This window comes from Pseudorasbora parva, chromosome 14 (genome assembly GCF_024679245.1).
Source record: "Pseudorasbora parva isolate DD20220531a chromosome 14, ASM2467924v1, whole genome shotgun sequence".
NCBI lineage: Eukaryota > Metazoa > Chordata > Actinopteri > Cypriniformes > Gobionidae > Pseudorasbora > Pseudorasbora parva.
In genome coordinates this window covers 7,065,464-7,084,885 of record NC_090185.1, presented here as the reverse complement: position 1 = coordinate 7,084,885, position 19,422 = coordinate 7,065,464, and the positions used below count along the sequence as shown (strand labels likewise).

Here is a 19,422-nt window from a genome sequence, read left to right as displayed (position 1 = left end):
GTGTCAATCCTCCCAAGAGAGAGTTTGCCCCTCCTAGTTCACACACACACCCACACACACAAACACAGTGGTGTGTTTGTGAATTGTGGGGACTTTCCATAGGCGTCATGGATTTTTACACTGTACTAATTGTATATTCTATCCCCATACACTGCCCCTGCCCCTAAACCTTCCCAACACACACACACACACACACACTGCCCCTAAGCTTACCCATCACAGGAAACATCCTGCATTTTTACATTAAATAAAATAAAATAAAAACATATTTGGTAATGTCCAACACCCCACAATATAATATAAATAAGTACATAGACACACGCTGAACTCATGTTGTAAATGTAGATATATATTTATATAAATGTTCAGGCTATTATTATATGGAGTTCAGCTTTTGAGTGAACCTGAAACTGCTGTGGTTTCTTTTAGGTGGACAAACCTCTTGAGAGTGACCATTTGTGTATCGAGAATCGAGAATGCAGAGGCGAGAGTGATCTTTAATGAGCCGAAAAGAGCGCACGTCTCGCCTCTCTTCATCAGTTTGCACTAGGGCTGCCAATGGCCGCTCGCATCAAATTCAAGGCACTGGTTATACAGATATACCCACCAATATACCTAAACTCGCTTGTTCAGACTTACATACCATCCAGAAGCTTACATTCTGCAAGTGAACGACGCCTTGTGGTGTCATCTCAAAGAGGCATGAAATCTCCCACAGGCCTTTTCCTGGACCGTTCCCACCTGGTGGATTGACCTGCCCATCTCAATTCGATTAGCCGAGTCTCTAGCCATTTTCAGAAAATATCTTTTCCAGCAGCACCTGACCAAAAAAAGACTAGCACTTATCACTCAACTTGCTTTCTGTTTAACTGAGACTTGTTACAGCGCTTGCATATTGTTGCCCTCTGTTTTAGTTGCTTTTATTGCTCTCATTTGTCGCTTTGGATAAAAGCGTCCCTTATGTCACTTCTGAGTTCCTACTGCAACCAGAAAGATGGCCGTAGGGGAAATTTTTGGTTCTTGGGGAATCACCCTGGTGGCTAGTTCCTAGTTAACCAAGTTCCTAGAACTACCCGGTGCGAAAGCCCTTTATGTGTAAATACGGGTAGCAGCACAAACAACTATAATGTGTTTTCTATATCAACAATATGTTTAACACAATTCCAAATATAATAACAAAAAGATATGTCTATGTGTCACTCTACTAATACTCTAATGAGAGCTTGCAGACATGTAGGTGCAACAGTATTTATAGTCAACAGAATGTGTTAAAGGCACTATCAAAATAAAGTGAATGCCCTCTTTTGTGCAGGTCTCACTTTATTTTGATAGTCCCTTTAACACATTAATGAGAGTCTGTAGACATGTAGGTGCAACACTCCTTATAGTTAACATAATGTGTTAAAGGCACTATCAAAATAAAGTGAATGCCCTCTTTTGTGCAGGTCTCACTTTATTTTGATAGTCCCTTTAACACATTATGTTAACTATAAGGAGTGTTGCACCTACATGTCTACAGACTTTCATTAGAGTATTAATAGAGTATTAGTAGTGCTGGTAGGGTTCTGGTAAAGAATAAATTGATTTGACATGTAGTTGCAAAGTTACTGACCATCACAATAAAGCATTAGCAGTGTTAAAGGGTTAGTTCACCCAACAATGAAAATTCTGTCAATAATTACCCTAATGTCGTTTGACACCCGTAAGACCTCTGTTCATCTTCGGAACACAGTTTAAGATATTTTATATTTTAGTCCCAGAGCATATGCAGTCTATGCACACTATACTGTCCATTTTCAATGGAGGAACAGAAAAGATCTCAGACTAAATATAAAAATATCTTAAACTGTGTTCCGAAGATGATGGGAGGTCTTAAGGGTGTCGAACGACATTGGGGTGAGTCACTATTGATTGAATTTTCATTTGAGTGAACTAACCCTTAGCAGGCAGTCTACTAATACACTAATGAGACTTGATTGATCTGTTAGTTGATCTGTAGTTGCAAAGTTATAGTCAACAGAATGTTCTACATTTTTCGGAGTAGAGTAGCCATGATTATTCGATTATTGGAGTGACCATCCAAAAAGAGACCAGAAGTTTTCATTTTTGTCATAACACAAGTGACCGCTGTAAAATTGAGACCATTTTAACAATCGCACTGAGGCGTTTAAAATGATACATGGAAGATAGATTCACAAAATACATCAAGTGTGGTATATTCTTAGTGAACTTTCTGTGACTTGAGTCAGGGTAAGAAAGGAGGGAAGGAAGAGGGGGATGCATAGATAAGTCAGGAGAGAAGTCTGTGTCCTAAGTGAAATGGTGGCAAGTTATTAGTCGCTGTGCGAGTAAACCTCACTCCTCTGATCTCAAGGGATGCTCTAGTGAATGAACAGTCTTTACCCTCCTTGTTAAAGCGTCCAACTCTCATGCCGCTGGACCCGGGTTCGAGTCTCGCTTGGAGCAGGTGAGAGCATGGTTGGTGCCGTGACCCGGGTGGGAGTGATATCTAGGGGGATGAGTGTAACGCAGGCCAGCTTGTAGTGTCGGGGAAAATTTCTATGTTAAAAAAATGTCCCCAATTCAGCATGTGAAGAAAATCTCTGAGTCGAAGTTGCAGGTCACAGGAAATGTTAACTTTATTGTAGAACCAACAAAGTTAGATGCCAGCTGAACATCTGACCGTCTCTGGTAAAACATCATATCTTATATATGCTTTCTTATCGTTCTGCATCAAATGAGCATCCTTCTATCTATCTTTTTTGCTAGACTGCCTAAAGTTTAGCGACAATTATATGCAAAAGCTAGACTGGGTAAACCCAGTCTGATCTGCCGCCGATTTGATTTCGCCCGACAGCTCAGTCTGGAAACCTGTACATTAATTTTAACTGCTTCTGTTACACTTTTGCGGGAACCAATCACAGACTGGCTTATCCACTTGGCGCACTATTGGCGGGTTTAACACGATGACGGATAGAGAAGCGATGGGTCGTTGCCTGTTGATCACGCCTCTTGTGGTCTGATTGGTTGAAGGACTATCCAATTTCACAAAGAGTCATTTGAATAATGCCTGTTGATCACGCCTCTTGTGCAGTAGAAAATACAGCGCAGACTCCCCAGACCAATGTTCAATTTTAAATTGAGCTTGATCTGGTGATAGCCAGACAATGCAAAAGCTTTGTATTGTGCCAATTTACATACGCCGAGACATTAGGTTGACATCACTGGTGACTGGATTGGCACCAACTGGGACATTCCAAATGGTGGAAAATCCCAAACTTCACACTTCTTAAAAAAACTCTTATAGTGTGTTTTAACTGTTACCACCTGAACCAGAGATCATCAGAATGGATTTGAAAACCGTAAAACTTGACTGTTTAACTCTAGGGGAGTTGGAAAATGTGGTGTGTCCCTATGAATAGTGCTTCAGGTGTCACATCAGGATGATTGGAAGATCCCGGCCTCACAGTGGCACAGCCAGACAGCGGGTCAAGTACAAGAAAGACAGAGACACTGGCACCGAATGCATTTCATTTGTTTCATCACCAAACACACACACAAAGAACACGAACAGGGACAGATTATGGCTTTTCTTTCCGTTTAAAAGGCCTGATGTCAGTTTTCTACAGTTAAATGTGAACTGATACAAAAAGTTAAAGAGAAAGGCAAAAATTCGTTATGAGACAGAAGATCTCACAATAATATGTTTGACTTGATTTACATGCAAAGAACTGCAAATCATTTTAGCTTGTTACTGATATAAAGCCATTAAATGCTTTTTTTACAAAGCAAGCCTTTGAAACGATTTGAATCAAATGCTTCAATTGTTCAGTGAAAATGTAGTACAATAGGCTTTTTTTGTGATGAGTGAGCAACTGAGTACCATTCATAAATGTGTCCTGTGAATGTGATGTAGTGGAGCCTAAGTCTAGCTCCTCCTCACCGGAGCCATCGGGTCTACTCCATTCCCTCCAATGGAACGTTTTTTACAGAAATGGCTCATGGAGACTCTCAATGGGTGCATTTATGCCTAATAAGCCGACAATGAACGTGGTCGTGTAAACGCGTTAACCCGTTTTCTTGTATCGGAGTAAGGTCATGAACGGCGTAAGCATAAACCGGTCAGGACAGGTAGTATTTTGCCTCTTACCCTGATTTTGCGCGGCATGTAAACGCATTTACCAGCTTTCTGTCTTCTTATTGAAATGCGGATGTGTGATAGGTGACACAAACGCAAACTTAGAGCAGATTTAAATCCAGACAGAGCTAGCGGTTTGCATGAAATAAGGACATGTATCACAAACGCAGACTCTTTTTAAACCCGCAGATTGTAAAGATGTGTTCTCATCTCGTGCAGCAGAAGTAGAAGAGGTTCAGTCAAAACGCTGGATCTGGAACTGCATGAGGGATAATATGAGCCGTCAATCTCCCACTGACACAGTGCACGCTTTATTTAACATCACAACTGACGTAACATTTGGAATACTCTAAGATACGGACATTATTATTTTTGACGTCACTACAAGGAAATAACCTGGTTTATTAATAAAGTTATGTAAACGTGGTTTACTTGCATTGTCAGTTTACTGGTTTCCATGTAAACAGGGAAAACTGGTTATTTCAATAAGCTGATATTTGTGAGTTATCAGCTTACTGATGTGCATGTAAGCGTGCTCACTAGTTCCCGGAAGTAGCGGCCATGCCGTAGATTTACAGCAATTGTGATGCACTTTTAAAAGGTAAGACGTTTAAAGACTAGGATTGTATATTATCAGTGCATCTGAATGAAATTAACTTGAGTATTAAAGCATGCTAGTGGATTATTGCTCGCTAGTTATTTTGAGGGATGGTATCGGATAATAAATTGGGCAAGAATAGTTTATTGGATAAAGTTATTAATACAAAAACCACAAATACATTTTGGGACCCATGCTGGCAAAATGTAGCCTAGAAATCTAGATGGACCCTAGCGGTATCAAATCTAATCTGCTGCGAGTGTCGTCTAGCAACTCTCAATACCCTTCTGAGCTGGAAAAACCAAACTCTAGTCAGGCCAATCACATCGTGTATAGAGTCGGTGGGCAGGGCCATAATGACAGCCGAGTTGCGTTTGCGTGCTTCTAGTAAACACAGAAACTGGCGAACGGCGGTCTTTCGAATCAGCTTTGACCGCGACTCTGGAAGACTTGGAGTTAATCTTTTCTCTGAGAAAAGAACAAAGAACGGCACTGAAGTCATTCTTAAAAAGGGAAGATGTGTTCGGCGTTTTGCCGACCGGATACGGCGAATGTTTAATCTATCAACAAGCTCTGTTTCACCTTCGTTGCTCTGGTTGGTGTAGCGCTATCCTATCGCGTGCAGAGGGAGTTTGAAAGACAACCGTTTATCCGCCCCTCGGATTGAGCTGTCAATGGTGAGTTTCCAGACCAAACATCTTGATGTGGGTCTGGCTTGTCAGGCTAGGCAAAATGAGTCATATTGAGCAAATTGTCAAAAATGAGTGAGTTTGTTTGTTGTTTTAGTAGCATTAGCCATTACGCTTTTTTGGCTAAAGGTTGCAGGCTTGACTTCTAGGGGCTTTTGCTCTGCTCCAGTGAGGAGGAGCGAATGTAATTTATGCCTAATGAGTGGAGCTAAAATATCCAAGCACAGCTCTATCCCATTAGACTCTCAGAGAGGAGAGCACTCGTGCTAACTGAGGCAGCGGCTGCTCTCCCTTTGGCTGGCTAAGGGGATGAGAGTACTTACTGAGGACACACCTTAATGCTCATTTGCTTAAACAACTGTCCAGTATTGTTATCTTATCTTATCTTTTTGTAAAAAGTTTTACGTTTGAGGAGAAACATGGAGACAAAGAAGTTTTTCATTTCTGCATTCGTCTTGCACGGTAAGACATTCATTCATTTATTTCTCTTCAGGTCAACGATAAAAGCAAGATCTATCTATCTATCTATCTATCTATCTATCTATCTATCTATCTATCTATCTATCTATCTATCTATCTATCTATCTATCTATCTATCTATCTATCTATCTATCTATCTATCTATCTATCTAGTACTGGGCAAAAGTATTTGGCAAAAATGTATGCAGAAGGAGTCTGACAACAGCTGTTTGATCCACACTGAGATCTAATCTCACCATCATCGAGTCCGTCTGTGATTACATGAAGAAACTGAAAAAACTGAGACAAAATCCACAAGAACTGAGACAACATCTCCAAGACGCTTGAAGAAACCCTCCTGCAAAGCTACAGGACTGTGGAGTTTTAGACACTTGTGTAAAAATGCTGTAAAGTGAGAATGAATAGATTTAGTTGATCAATGAACTCCTAATAACTAAATCAAATCAGTGTTTGGTGTGAGCACCCTTTGCGTTTTAAACAGCTTTTGTCCTGTACACTTGCTCAGAGTTTTTCAGGGAGCTTTGCAGGAGGGTTTCTTCAAACGACATTTTCAGACATTGTGAATTTATTTAGGCTTTCCAGAAATCACTCGAACTCTGGCAGCTGTGACTCAAAACCTCAATGTTCCCGACAATGATGAAACACACTGAAGAAAATATGTCCGGAAAAAATCGGTCGCTGGCCTGCCGCGTCTCGTTCAGTCACATCTGGATGCACTGATGGCGAATTTCTCTCGCTAGGAGAAGTTCAATAAATTAGATTTAATTCCTTCAATTTTAGTAATAGACACGGAAGCTGCAACTTGCTAATACAGTGATAGTCAGAAATCAGATTATCTCAAAATACTTCAGTTATTGGGTTCTCATTTTGAGCTATCCTGGCAAAACATACAGTATATAGTGGCCGGACAGAACATCAAATAAAAAAATGAAAAAGAACCCATGGTACACAACTGATCAGCATAAAAGTATAAAACACAATTACAACGTTATCTGAAGGGTCATTGTCTGGCACAGTACATACTTTGTGTGTGTCTGTGTGTGTGCGTCTCGGACACTGGCACAGCACGGGGTTTCTGTCTACAGAATGTTACCCAATGGCAGCTCTGCTACCCTTCCTTAAATACTCAGACCAGAACAAAGATCAATAAACCTTTAGCTGTGCATCGTTTGGTTGAACTTTGAAACCTCTTTACCAAATGACCAAATGTATTTATTTACCACAAAGAAACAGCTAGTGACAGTATCTGAGATTTGCATGACGGTGTCAGCCCGAGACCGAGAGGGTGAGAGGGTCAGATGTCTTAGAGATCACTCAAAAAGGAGAACAGAATTCACAAAAGTTTCAATCTTTCTCATCCAACCAGTGACTACAGAGAAGTTGAGACCAATTCACCAATCGCACTGAGACCTTTAAATGAAAGGGATAAAACAATAGACTTACATGATGTCCCTCAGTCTTTTTTTGTGAGATATTCTCCCCAGATTAGAGAGTTGTATTGTCTTATTGCACCTTAGATCCCTTGAGTTCATTCTCAGGTAAAAACCGGTCTTTACAACACTATCCAGTGGTCATGCCTTAAAGGGATCGTTCACCCAAAAATGAAAATCCTGTCATCATTTACTCACCCTCATGTTGTTCCAAACCTGTAGGAGTTTCTTTCTTCTGCTGAACAAATTCATGTGTGGGTGTACTATCCCTTTAACTGCAGTGTCTAGCATTGCATTAGTATTGTATCCTTCTCATGGGAATTTCATCTTTTTAAAGAGTTCAATCTCTTTTTTGACTCATTTTATCGCTAAAAGAAAATATGCCTAATTATGCACATACACATTAAACATTGATTTTTCTTTTATATAAATTGTTATTATAATGTTTTAATTGTAATAATGTGTTGGATAATGGGAATTTTGTTCACTCCTTGAATTACAGTCATTACATTTTTTTTTTTATATATATATATATATATATGTGTGTGTTAAAAATGTGAATCTTTATGTGTCTGAACTCTTTCAAATACACATAAAGTTTGTATTCCTCCAGGAGGCGCTCGATATAATAAATGTAATAAAACATGGAGAGACTCTTGAACCTCAGAGTGAGAGAACTTTATTAATAAAGGCAAGCACATACATATGACAGATATACAGCTATATGTCTCTTTATTCAGGTTTTTTAATCTGAGAGAAACATTAAAAAAGCCTTACAAATATGATTTTTTTTTATTATCTGACACTGAAAAAGAGAGCAGAAGCTAAATAATCATAAGTATTTATGACAAAAACACTAGAAGAACAAATAAACACACTTGAAGAATCTTTAAAGTTCAGCAATCTGCTTTAGATTTCAATACTTCCTGAAAAAGATGAGAATTTAAAGCCACAAATAATAAATCTATCTTTTATTATATGTAAAATCAGTTTGTGAGAAGTGACATCATCAATCATGAACCTGATGTATAAATACAAGCATGACCTCATTTAGCTCTGGATCTGATCTCATAAACCACAAGCATGACAGTAGCCACGCCCACCAGAGCAGAGAGGACCAATCGGATCACAGCTTCAGTGGGACCACAGCAGTGGACTGAGTCTGAGGAATAAAAACATCAAACTGAGGTCAGGCGCCTGTTCTTCATACCTCGCTTAATACATCTGAGATGATTTGACGGATCTTCTAATCATGATAATTGATCTCTGGCTAATTTGGTTCTTCAAACGAATTTGCGGATTGGATTAACATATCTGAAAGTAATCTGAGATTACTGCACTGAATCAAGCCACTCCCATAATATCCGTCATCACTCAAATTAATGCACGAAGCAGATTAAAGGTACACTATGCAACTTTCCGTCCATTAGAGGTCGTCTATTCAAAACAATGGCGTAGTTTGATGACGCCAATTGTGAGCGCAGCATCTTGGGACATGTGGTCTTCACCTCACAGCCGGTGGAAAATAGGACTCGGGCAGAAATCATGTTCATGGATGCGGTTATTAACGTTACTGTAAAGCAGAGCAGGACCGAGTGTTGAGGAGCTGAGCACGGCCGCTGGAGTGATTGTCACACAAACACACGGCTCGCGAGCAGCGGAACTTTTATTATGACGGGACGGTACACAGTCGCCGGGCCGCGCACTTCCGCTTTTCCAGTCATGATTATAAGGTAAAGCAGCTCTGTTTATCATATTAGATACATTTAAGTGTATTTAAATTGATGTTATGACGTTACTCTGTGCGTTTGCTGTGACATGTTCACACTGCTAAGAGAAAAGCGCTTCTGCAGAATAAAACCAAGGGTAACGCAGACATGACGCGATTGACAGGCGACTTCCTCAGACGCTATGCTAACACATCCTGGTCCTTAGTTAAAATAGCAATTTTCTAACAATTTACAAATAGTTGGAAACATTTGGGATATTGTAGGTACTCAACTGAACAAAATATATAACACTGGCCTAGTGGTTTTTGGATATTTTACTGCAAAAATACTACATAGTGCACCTTTAATTGCTCAACATGTAATTATTCTCTCAATCAAGTGGCCGTGTCCATAGTATTATACACCTTTTACACAACATTACAATATTATTTTCAAATAAACTTTTATATTATTATTATTTTAAATGATTTTTCCCCTGGTTCAGCAATGAACTCTTGTAATAGAGTAGCAGTGGCTGGGACAGATTTTAAATATCACCTCAAGACGCGATCTAATCCTGTTTACATGAAATAAGCTCCCGAGCAGATTTAAGTTTACGGACCTGTTGCTATGACATCTAAGATGAGCGTTGAAGAATCAAACAATCCGAGATCAAGAGAAATCGTCAACAATCAAATCGGCTAACTGAGTTATGCCTGGCTCACACTACAGGAGTTTTAAAATGCTCTCCGGTTGTAAAGTCTGGTTGACGAACACACTTCAGGAGAATTTTAGCAGATTTTCTTAACTCAAATCTTAAACATGCTCACACTACAAGATATGAAAATTGAGGAGCATCACACACTACAGAATATTAAGATTATCGTGCCAGAGAAAGTGCGTCACGTGATCTACGCAGCAGATTGTAACCGGGAAAACAAAATGGATAAGCTACTGTAGCATGATAACTTGCTGTATCAGTAATGATCATTTGTTGTGGAAAAAACGAAAAGTGTAAGAATAAACCAGTGTGGATTAGACAATGGTCGGGGAGACAGGCTCAACATGGATTGTCAGTTCTTCAGCGAGAAATGGAGGTCATTTTATTGACCTTATTTGATCCTTTCGTTCTGGCGCTCATTGTGTGTGTGTGCAATGTATTTTTCCCGTCGGGGCTTGCCGTATAAAGGTGGAGCATGCGCACTTATTGTACTGGAGTGTAGCGGGTTTTTCAGGCTGGTTATTACTCGTGTGACCGAGAATAAAGTGAAGGAACGTTCAGACGACTGTCATTTATTGTTTTCTTATTTCTGAGTACATGTTTGATATGATCGGGGTGAGCCCGATTTGTCTGAGAGCAGATCAGGAGGTGCAAGATTTGATCTGCGAACGCCTCACATTACCAGATAATCTGTGCCGAACATTGGAACCGATCGAGTCCTGGAAAAAACAAATTCTCCGAGTCTCGGGAGGGGAAAATCGGGCATAAATCGGCCTAAAACTCCTGTAGTGTGAGCCAGGCACAGGACTTTCCAGGACTCGATCGGTCACACGCGTAATAACCAGCCTGAAAAACCTGCTACACTCCAGTACAATAAGTGCGCATGCTCCACCTTTATACGGCAAGCCCCGACGGGAAAAATACATTGCACACACACACAATGAGCGGCAGAACGACAGGATTAAATAAGGTCAATAAAATGACCTCCATTTCTCGCTGAAGAACTGACAATCCATGTTGAGCCTGTCTCCCCAACCATTTTCTAATCCCCACTGGTTTATTCTTACACTTGTTTTTTTCCACAATGATCATTATTGATACAGCAAGTAATCATGCTACAGTAGCTTATCCATTTTGTTTTCCCGCTTACGATCTGCTGCGTAAATCACGTGACGCACTTCCTCTGGCACGATAATCTTAATAATATTCTGTAGTGTGTGATGCTCCTCGATTTTCATCTTGTAGTGTGAGCATGTTTAAGATTTGAGTTCAGAAAATCTGCAAAGATTCTCCTGAAGTGTGCTTCAACCAGATTTTACAATCGGAGAGGATTTTAAAACTCCTGTAGTGTGAGTCAGGCATTAGCGACGTACGAAGAACAGACCCCAGCTCAGTCAATAAACACTGATATCAGCCGTGCTGCCAAACCTGCACTTGTTAGGATAAATGAAGATATTCAAGCGGATGAGGAAGAAACATCGAGAGGAACCAAAACTGATCAAAAGTAGAGCATTTAAAACTCTGAGAAAATGAAATATAAACCTGCTGTTAATGTTTAAAAAAAAGACAGTAAGGGAATTAGACATTAACTAAGTATTCATGATGCGATACTTTAATAAATAAAACGTGAAACTGATATTTAACTCACCATAGACAGCGAGACAAATAAAAAGTTTCCTCCAGGTAAAGTTGATCTGTAGTTTATAATCTCCAGCATGTTCAGTTGTGGTGTCTGTGATGGTCAGAGATCCAGTTTGTTTGTCCAGCTTCAGTCTGTCTCTGAATCTCCCATCAAGAACATCATCATATACAGTGAAGCTGTCGGTCCGTTTATTGATTTTAGCGATTAAAGTGTCTCCAAACCACCACTGAATCACATCATAATCCTTCATTTCAGTAAGACGAGTGTTTAGAGTGACTGAATCTCCCTCCTTCACTGATATTTTAACTGTATCATGAACAAACACATGAAGAACAAACAGAAACAGAGTTCATCATAGATGGTTTACAAAAGTATATGGTTTGAGATTTTAAATTAAAAACATTAAACAACAGAAAGAATCTTTGTGCTGACTAAAATATAAAACAGGAGAAACTGATATTTAACTCACCAATGACAATGAGCCTGAAACTCTTTCTCTGACTGACTGACCATCGATGATAATCTCCAGTAAGTTCAGTTTTGGTGTCTGTGATGGTCAGAGATCCAGTTTGTTTGTCCAGCTTCAGTCTGTCTTTGAATCTCCCATCAAGAACATCATCATATACAGTGAAGCTGTCGGCCGTCACATTGATTTTAGCGATTAAAGTGTTTCCAAAGCTCCACTGAATCTCATCATCCTTCAGTTCAGTGAGTTCAGAGTGTAGAGTAAATGAATCTCCCTCATTCACTGACACTCGGTCCTCTCCGTCACCTCCTAAAGAACAGAGTTTTCACAGATTAAAGCTTTAAAATCACTTGATGGATTTGGTTTGGTTTTATTCATTTAAATGTGAATATTATAATCTGCGACAGTACAAAGACAAAAGATGATGATGATAACGCCATGCTTCCTTATGATATCCCCCAGTGGTAGCATATACAGGGTGAAAAGCAATGTCCAAGCACTGAGCCTTGAGGAACTCCATACTGAACTTGTGATCGGTGTGACATTTCTTAATTTACAGCTACAAACTTATAACGGTAAGATAAGTAGGATTTACACTAACCTAAAAGATTATTAGGAACACCATACTTATACTGTGTTTGACCCCCTTTCTCCTTCAGAACTGCCTTAATTATATGTGGCATTGATTCAACAAGGTGCTGAAAGCATTATTTAGAAATGATGGCCCATATTGATAGGATAGCATCTTGTAGTTGTTGGAGATTTGTGGGATGCACATCCAGGGCGCGAAGCTCCCGTTCCACCACTTCCAAAAGATGCTCTATTGGGTTTAGATCTGGTGACTGTGGGGGCCATTTTAGTACAGTCAACTCATTGTCATGTTCAAGAAACCAATTTGAAATTATTCAAGCTTTGTGACATGGTGCATTATCCTGCTGTAAGTAGCCATCAGAGGATGGATACATGGTGGTCACAAAGGGATGGACATGGTCAGAAACAATGCTTAGGTAGGCTGTGGCATTTAAACGATACCCAATTGGCACATCCCCCACACCATTACACCACCACCACCAGCCTGCACAGTGGTAACAAGGCATGATGGATCCATGTTCTCATTCTGTTTACGCCAAATTCTGACTCTACCATCTGAATGTCTCAACAGAAATCGAGACTCATCAGACCAGGCAACATTTTTCCAGTCTTTAACTGTCCAATTTTGGTGAGCTTGTGCAAATTGTAGCCTCTTTTTCCTATTTGTAGTGGAGATGAGTGGTACCCGGTGGGGTCTTCTGCTGTTGTAGCCCAACCGCCACAAGGTTGTGCGTGTTGTGGCTTCACAAATGCTTTGCTGCATACCTCGGTTGTAACGAGTGGTTATTTCAGTCAAAGTTGCTCTTCTATCAGCTTGAATCAGTCGGCCCATTCTCGTCTGACCTCTAGCATCAACAAGGCATTTTCGCCCACAGGACTGCTGCATACTGGGTGTTTTTCCCTTTTCACACCATTCTTTTTAAACCCTAGAAATGGTTGTCCGTGAAAATCCCAGTAACTGAGCAGATTGTGAAATACTCAGACCAGCCCGTCTGGCACCAACAACCATGCCACGCTCAAAATTGCTTAAATCACCTTTCTTTCCCATTCTGACATTCAGTTTGGAGTTCAGGAGATTGTCTTGACCAGGACCACACCCCTAAATGCATTGAAGCAACTGCCATGTGATTAGTTGATTAGATAATTGCATTAATGAGAAATTGAACAGGTGTTCCTAATAATCCTTTAGGTGAGTGTAAATCATACCAATGCAATTCCACTAAAGACAACATAATTTTCGAGTCTATTCAGAAGAATGTGGTGTTTGATAGTATTGAATGCAGCGCTAAGATCGAGTAACACTAATAGAGAGATACAACCACGATCAGATGATAAGATTAAATCATTTGTAACTCTGATGAGAGCAGTCTCAGTACTATGATACGGTCTAAGTCCTGACTGGAAATCCTCACAGATATAATTTCTTTCTAAAAAGGAGCGTAGTTGTGAAGACGCTGCCTTTTCTAGTATTTTTGACAGAAACGGTAGATTTGAGATTGGCCTGAAATGTACTAATTCTGTAGGATCAAGTTGCAGGTTTTTAACAAGTGGTTTAATAATGGCCAACTTAAAAGTTTTCCATACACATGACAAGGATGAATTAAATATATTAAGAAGAGGATGTATGACCTATGGAAGCATCTCTTTTAGTAACTTAGTCGGTATAGGGTTGAGCATACATGTTGTTGATTTTGTTGCTTTAACAAGTTTAGCCAATTCTTCTCCTCCTAAAGCAGTGAATGAGTGTAATCTTTCCTCAGTGACACTACAATGCTCTATCTGATGAGATACTGTAGTATACGGCTGCATAGTTATAATTTTATTCCTAATATAATCAATCTTACTAGTAAAGAAGTTCATAAAGTCATTACTGCTGTGCTGTTTATAAACATCAGAAGTTGAAGCTTTATTTTGGTTCATTTAGCCACTGTATCGAATAAATACGCAATTATTCTCTTTCCACGAAATCCAATAAACCTCTTTTGTAAAACAGATAAAGTTGTGGCCAAATTAAGACTCAAAAGCACCCCATAGTGGATGAAAACATCTCCAGGGGCACATATGGGTTACAAACTGTTCTTTGAGTTATTTCCTGAGTCGTGCACTTCACTACAGCCACCGTTGCTGACACTAACAGTGAATGTTAATCTTCTCTAACTCATTTAACCAGTAATTTATCACATGATACCAGAACAGAAACAACTGAAGCCATAAAAACACATTTAAAACTCACCATCCAGACGCCACAAACATGAACAGAGCAAAACTAATCTGAGAAACATTTCTTTATCGGTTCACAGAAAAGCCCACGATAGTGACTCTTAAAATGACTGAAAGATTGATCTGAAGCACTGAACTGTGATATTTATCTGGTTGTGTGTGAATCCTCCCCTAACCTCAGTTAGTTTCCGCTCACACATCCATCTCCTTTAACATCATGAGCATCAACAAGATTTTTGCTGATTGTACAATTTCTAATTAATTCTGGCACTGAATGAAAACTAACAGCTGAAGATTAGATATCGGCATCTGCTGGTGTGTGTGTTAATGCTGTGAGCTGTCAATCATATCTGACCTCTGACCTATGACTCTTATTTGATGGAGTTTATGGATTTACTTTATTTCAGTGTAAAGATGTTTTGAGTGGAGAGGAAGATTGTTATCTTTTTATTAGCAAGAGAGAAAATGATGAAATGCTTCCGCCACAAAATGCTGACACGACAGACATCCAGCAAACGCTGTTTATCACCCGACAGATCAAACATGACCCACTGATGTCTGAACAGATAAAATGAGAGGAAAAAGAGTAAATCACATGTATAATGTTTGCCTGTGTTGTTGTTACAACAAAATTAAATATAATAATAATATAAACATTTACAAATAATGTTTTGAATTGTATTTGGCGCAATAAATATTTTTTTTAATCTGACACTGAAAGAGAGAGCAGAAGCTCAAATAATCAGCAAAAAACAGACATGCGTGCGTCGAATCAACAGCAATAAGAGTGGAGTTTGTGTTGAATGGAGGGGTCTTCTGTGGGGTCCACAGGACAGGCATGCACGGGTGATTCCTACACTCTAGAAAAAATTGGTGCTGTTTGGCACTAAAAGTGGTTATAGGCTTGTAATCATAAGGGAACCACTTTTGGTGCCAAATAGCACCATATCCTTAAAGGTGCTCTGCACAGCACCTTTGTCAAATGGTGCTATGTAGAACCCATAAGAACCCCCATTTTACAGAAATAGAGCTGATGGTGAACAGAAACAGAGCTGATGGCGAACAGAAAACAGAGCTGATGGCGAACAGAAAACAGAGCTGATGGTGAACAGAAACAGAGCTGATGGTGAACAGAAACAGAGCTGATGGTGAACCGAAACAGAGCTGATGGTGAACAGAAACAGAGCTGATGGCGAACAGAAACAGAGCTGATGGTGAACAGAAAACAGAGCTGATGGTGAACAGAAACAGAGCTGATGGTGAACAGAAACAGAGCTGATGGTGAACAGAAAACAGAGCTGATGGTGAACAGAAAACAGAGCTGATGGTGAACAGAAAACAGAGCTGATGGTGAACAGAAACAGAGCTGATGGTGAACAGAAACAGAGCTGATGGTGAACAGAAAACAGAGCTGATGGTGAACAGAAAACAGAGCTGATGGTGAACAGAAACAGAGCTGATGGCGAACAGAAACAGAGCTGATGGTGAACAGAAACAGAGCTGATGGTGAACAGAAACAGAGCTGATGGCGAACAGAAACAGAGCTGATGGTGAACAGAGCTGATGGTGAACAGAAACAGAGCTGATGGTGAACAGAAAACAGAGCTGATGGCGAACAGAAACAGAGCTGATGGCGAACAGAAACAGAGCTGATGGCGAACAGAAACAGAGCTGATGGTGAACAGAAACAGAGCTGATGGCGAACAGAAACAGAGCTGATGGCGAACAGAAACAGAGCTGATGGTGAACAGAAACAGGGCTGATGGTGAACAGAAACAGAGCTGATGGTAAACAGAAACAGAGCTGATGGTGAACAGAAACAGAGCTGATGGCGAACAGAAAACAGTGGATGGTGAACAGAAACAGAGCTGATGGTGAACAGAAACAGAGCTGATGGCGAACAGAAAACAGAGCTGATGGCGAACAGAAAACAGTGGATGGTGAACAGAAACAGAGCTGATGGTGAACAGAAACAGAGCTTATGGTGAACAGAAACAGAGCTGATGGCGAACAGAAAACAGTGGATGGTGAACAGAAACAGAGCTGATGGTGAACAGAAACAGAGCTGATGGTGAACAGAAACAGCTGATGGTGAACAGAAACAGAGCTGATGGTGAACAGAAACAGAGCTGATGGTGAACAGAAACAGAGCTGATGGTGAACAGAAACAGAGCTGATGGTGAACAGAAACAGAGCTGATGGTGAACAGAAAACAGAGCTGATGGCGAACAGAAAACAGAGCTGATGGCGAACAGAAAAAATAGCTGATGGCGAACAGAAACAGAGCTGATGGCGAACAGAAAAGAGAGCTGATGGCGAACAGAAAACAGAGCTGATGGCGAACAGAAACACAGCTGATGGTGAACAGAAACAGAGCTGATGGTGAACAGAAACAGAGCTGATGGTGAACAGAAACAGAGCTGATGGCGAACAGAAACAGAGCTGATGGCGAACAGAAAACAGAGCTGATGGCGAACAGAAACAGAGCTAATGGTGAAAAGAAACAGAGCTGATGGTGAACAGAAAACAGAGCTGATGGTGTAGCTGATGGTGAACGGAAAATAGAGCTGATGGTGGACAGAAAACAGAGCTAAAGGTGGAAGTCTCTGCAAGCTCCAGTGTGATCCAATCCATGTTTTACATTTCTCCCAGCGCTAGAGGCTCCGCCGCCACATATTCCCAATTCAGCAGTGTCCTGATGACGTCGTTGAGGCATGACAGCTGAAGACCAGATGATGGGCATCGCCACAGCACCATGCAGGAGGCAAACAAAGTCCTCCGGGCACTTCTTTGGACACACGGTGGTCAGCGCAGAAGTCCAAACCGCTCCACTGCCGCAATGCAAGAACAGGGGCGCAGCCAAGAAGCGGAACATCTCAACATTACGCCGGACGCTGATGATGCTGCCCCGGTGCAAACTTAAGCCACCAGCTCAAGCCCGAGGGAGACCACCAGTGAGCATCCGACACCCAGAAGAGAGAGCAGCTGCAGCGAGCAACATCAAATATCCTTCAAAGCAGAACCAATCGCAGCAATTCAAACAAAAACAGCAGAGAAGCGGTGGGAAACGGCGAACGGCGAACAACGTCCTCTCAGTAACTGCCAGCAATCAGCAACAGTCCCAATTGTAGCCCTGACTTAGACTAATCACAAACAAAACAAAAAACAAAAAAATCGAATCTAATAGTACAGTTAATAGTACATATAGCACCTATACCACCCCTAAGAACCACTGAAAAACCACAGAAGAACCATAGCTTAACAGGTTCTGTATATGGTAACAGTGCAATATAGCACCTCAGTCATCCCAAAGACCTGATGAAGAAGTGTTGAAGAACCACTGGATCACCAAGATTTGGTGCTATACAGCACTTAGTGGTTCCCCTATGATTACATGCCAAAGAACCACTTTTAAGCACCGTTTTTTTTTTTTTTTTTTTGAAGAGTGTATGGTCCTATGGAACTGTGATGAGCGAAGCATCGAGGATATCCTCTGTGTAGACCCACAACTGCTCATCCAGAAGCACCAGAAATGCCTCCTTGCCATCCATGATTATGGCTGGGTTGCTCCAGAAACCACTTTCCTCCTCCTCCCTCTTGGACCACCGGCAGGTTTCAGCAGAGATGCATGAAAAGTGAGAGATATGGGATAATTACAGGGCAGTTGGAGACAGTACGACACAGAAGATATTTGTCTCAAAATTTTGAATGAACCAACATACCTGGGACGGAGATTCTTGCACGACAGACAGAGAAGAAGGTCCTGTGTAGAAAGGTCCATCGTCCCGGAATACAGTTTGGACTATAGGATGACAGACATGTTCACAATTCCCTAAAGGCCAAGTCAGGTCTCAAGTCTTTGGGTCTTAAGCCCGGGATACACATCTTATAAGTTCATACAAATCACACATGGAGCTATTAAACTTGGGTATTAAACCATGTTGTCACCAATTTGGCCTGATCACCACCAGAGGACTCCCTCACCTGAGTACTAACTCTATCACGGACTTCATTTCCCATAAACCCTGTATCTGGTCCTGATTACCTTCACACCTGATTCCCATATCCTGGACTATATACCACACACTCTCACCCATTGCAAAGTATTGGTGTGCCCTGGCTAACACTTATAAGTGGTTGTCCTTTTTGACCGTAGGACTGTTTATATATGCACATTTCTATAGAAGAATAAAATGTCATCACCATGTGTTGGTGGTAAACAAAAATAATCACACGATGAATCACAATTTGGCAGTTGTAGTTTTTCTGTGTGCTAAACAAAAGAGAGAAAGCGGCGAATGAGGAAGGGAAAGGAGCTTGAGGTAAGCATTTTGAAGTTTTAGCGCCATCATTGATTTCATATCGCATTTTTATTGGCTTGTAGGTCGTAGCAGCAAACACACTGTGCAGTGATCACACTGAATATCTGACACAGTCAGAAAATGATCACAGGCTGGTCTCAAGACCGTCTTTGAACCTCTTTCACTGTACAATAGGACCACCGATTAGGAGCCACGATTAGCTACAGAAATCGCCACGATTGTTTCACGAAAGCCAAAAAATCGTGCAGTGCATTCCGGGCTTTAGTCCAAGTCAAGTCTTTCCCTTTTTTTGCTATAATTCTTTCGTCTAGCCTAGTTATTGTAGCTGATTAAGTGTTTTGAAATATAAATATTGTCTAACAACATAGTTGTATTTAGGCCTACTTTATTTATTCACCAAAAAAAAAAAAAAAAAC

General features: G+C 40.6%; 1 protein-coding gene across 1 annotated transcript; it reads right to left on the bottom strand.

Annotated features, from left to right (window-relative positions):
• Nucleotides 1-8,341: 8,341 nt before the first annotated feature.
• On the bottom strand, nucleotides 8,342-12,981 carry LOC137039684 (uncharacterized). Its single transcript, XM_067414956.1, has 4 exons — nucleotides 12,906-12,981; nucleotides 11,877-12,182; nucleotides 11,414-11,713; nucleotides 8,342-8,497 (listed from the first exon to the last, which is right to left on the bottom strand). The coding sequence occupies exons 1-4, from the start codon at nucleotides 12,979-12,981 to the stop codon at nucleotides 8,382-8,384; spliced, it is 798 nt and encodes a 265-aa protein (XP_067271057.1). The 3' UTR covers nucleotides 8,342-8,381.
• Nucleotides 12,982-19,422: the final 6,441 nt, after the last annotated feature.

Bases quoted from the DNA above. Each gene is read 5' to 3' on its own strand.
- LOC137039684 (XM_067414956.1), bottom strand. From the start codon at position 12,981: ATGGATCCATCATGCCTTGTTACCACTGTGCAGGCTGGTGGTGGTGGT. The intron at 11,714-11,876 runs GTGAGTTAAATA...TTCATGATACAG, and splicing joins TTTCAGGCTCATTGTCATTG to TTAAAATATCAGTGAAGGAG. The intron at 8,498-11,413 runs GTGAGTTAAATA...TTTATTCCTCAG, and splicing joins TATTTGTCTCGCTGTCTATG to ACTCAGTCCACTGCTGTGGT.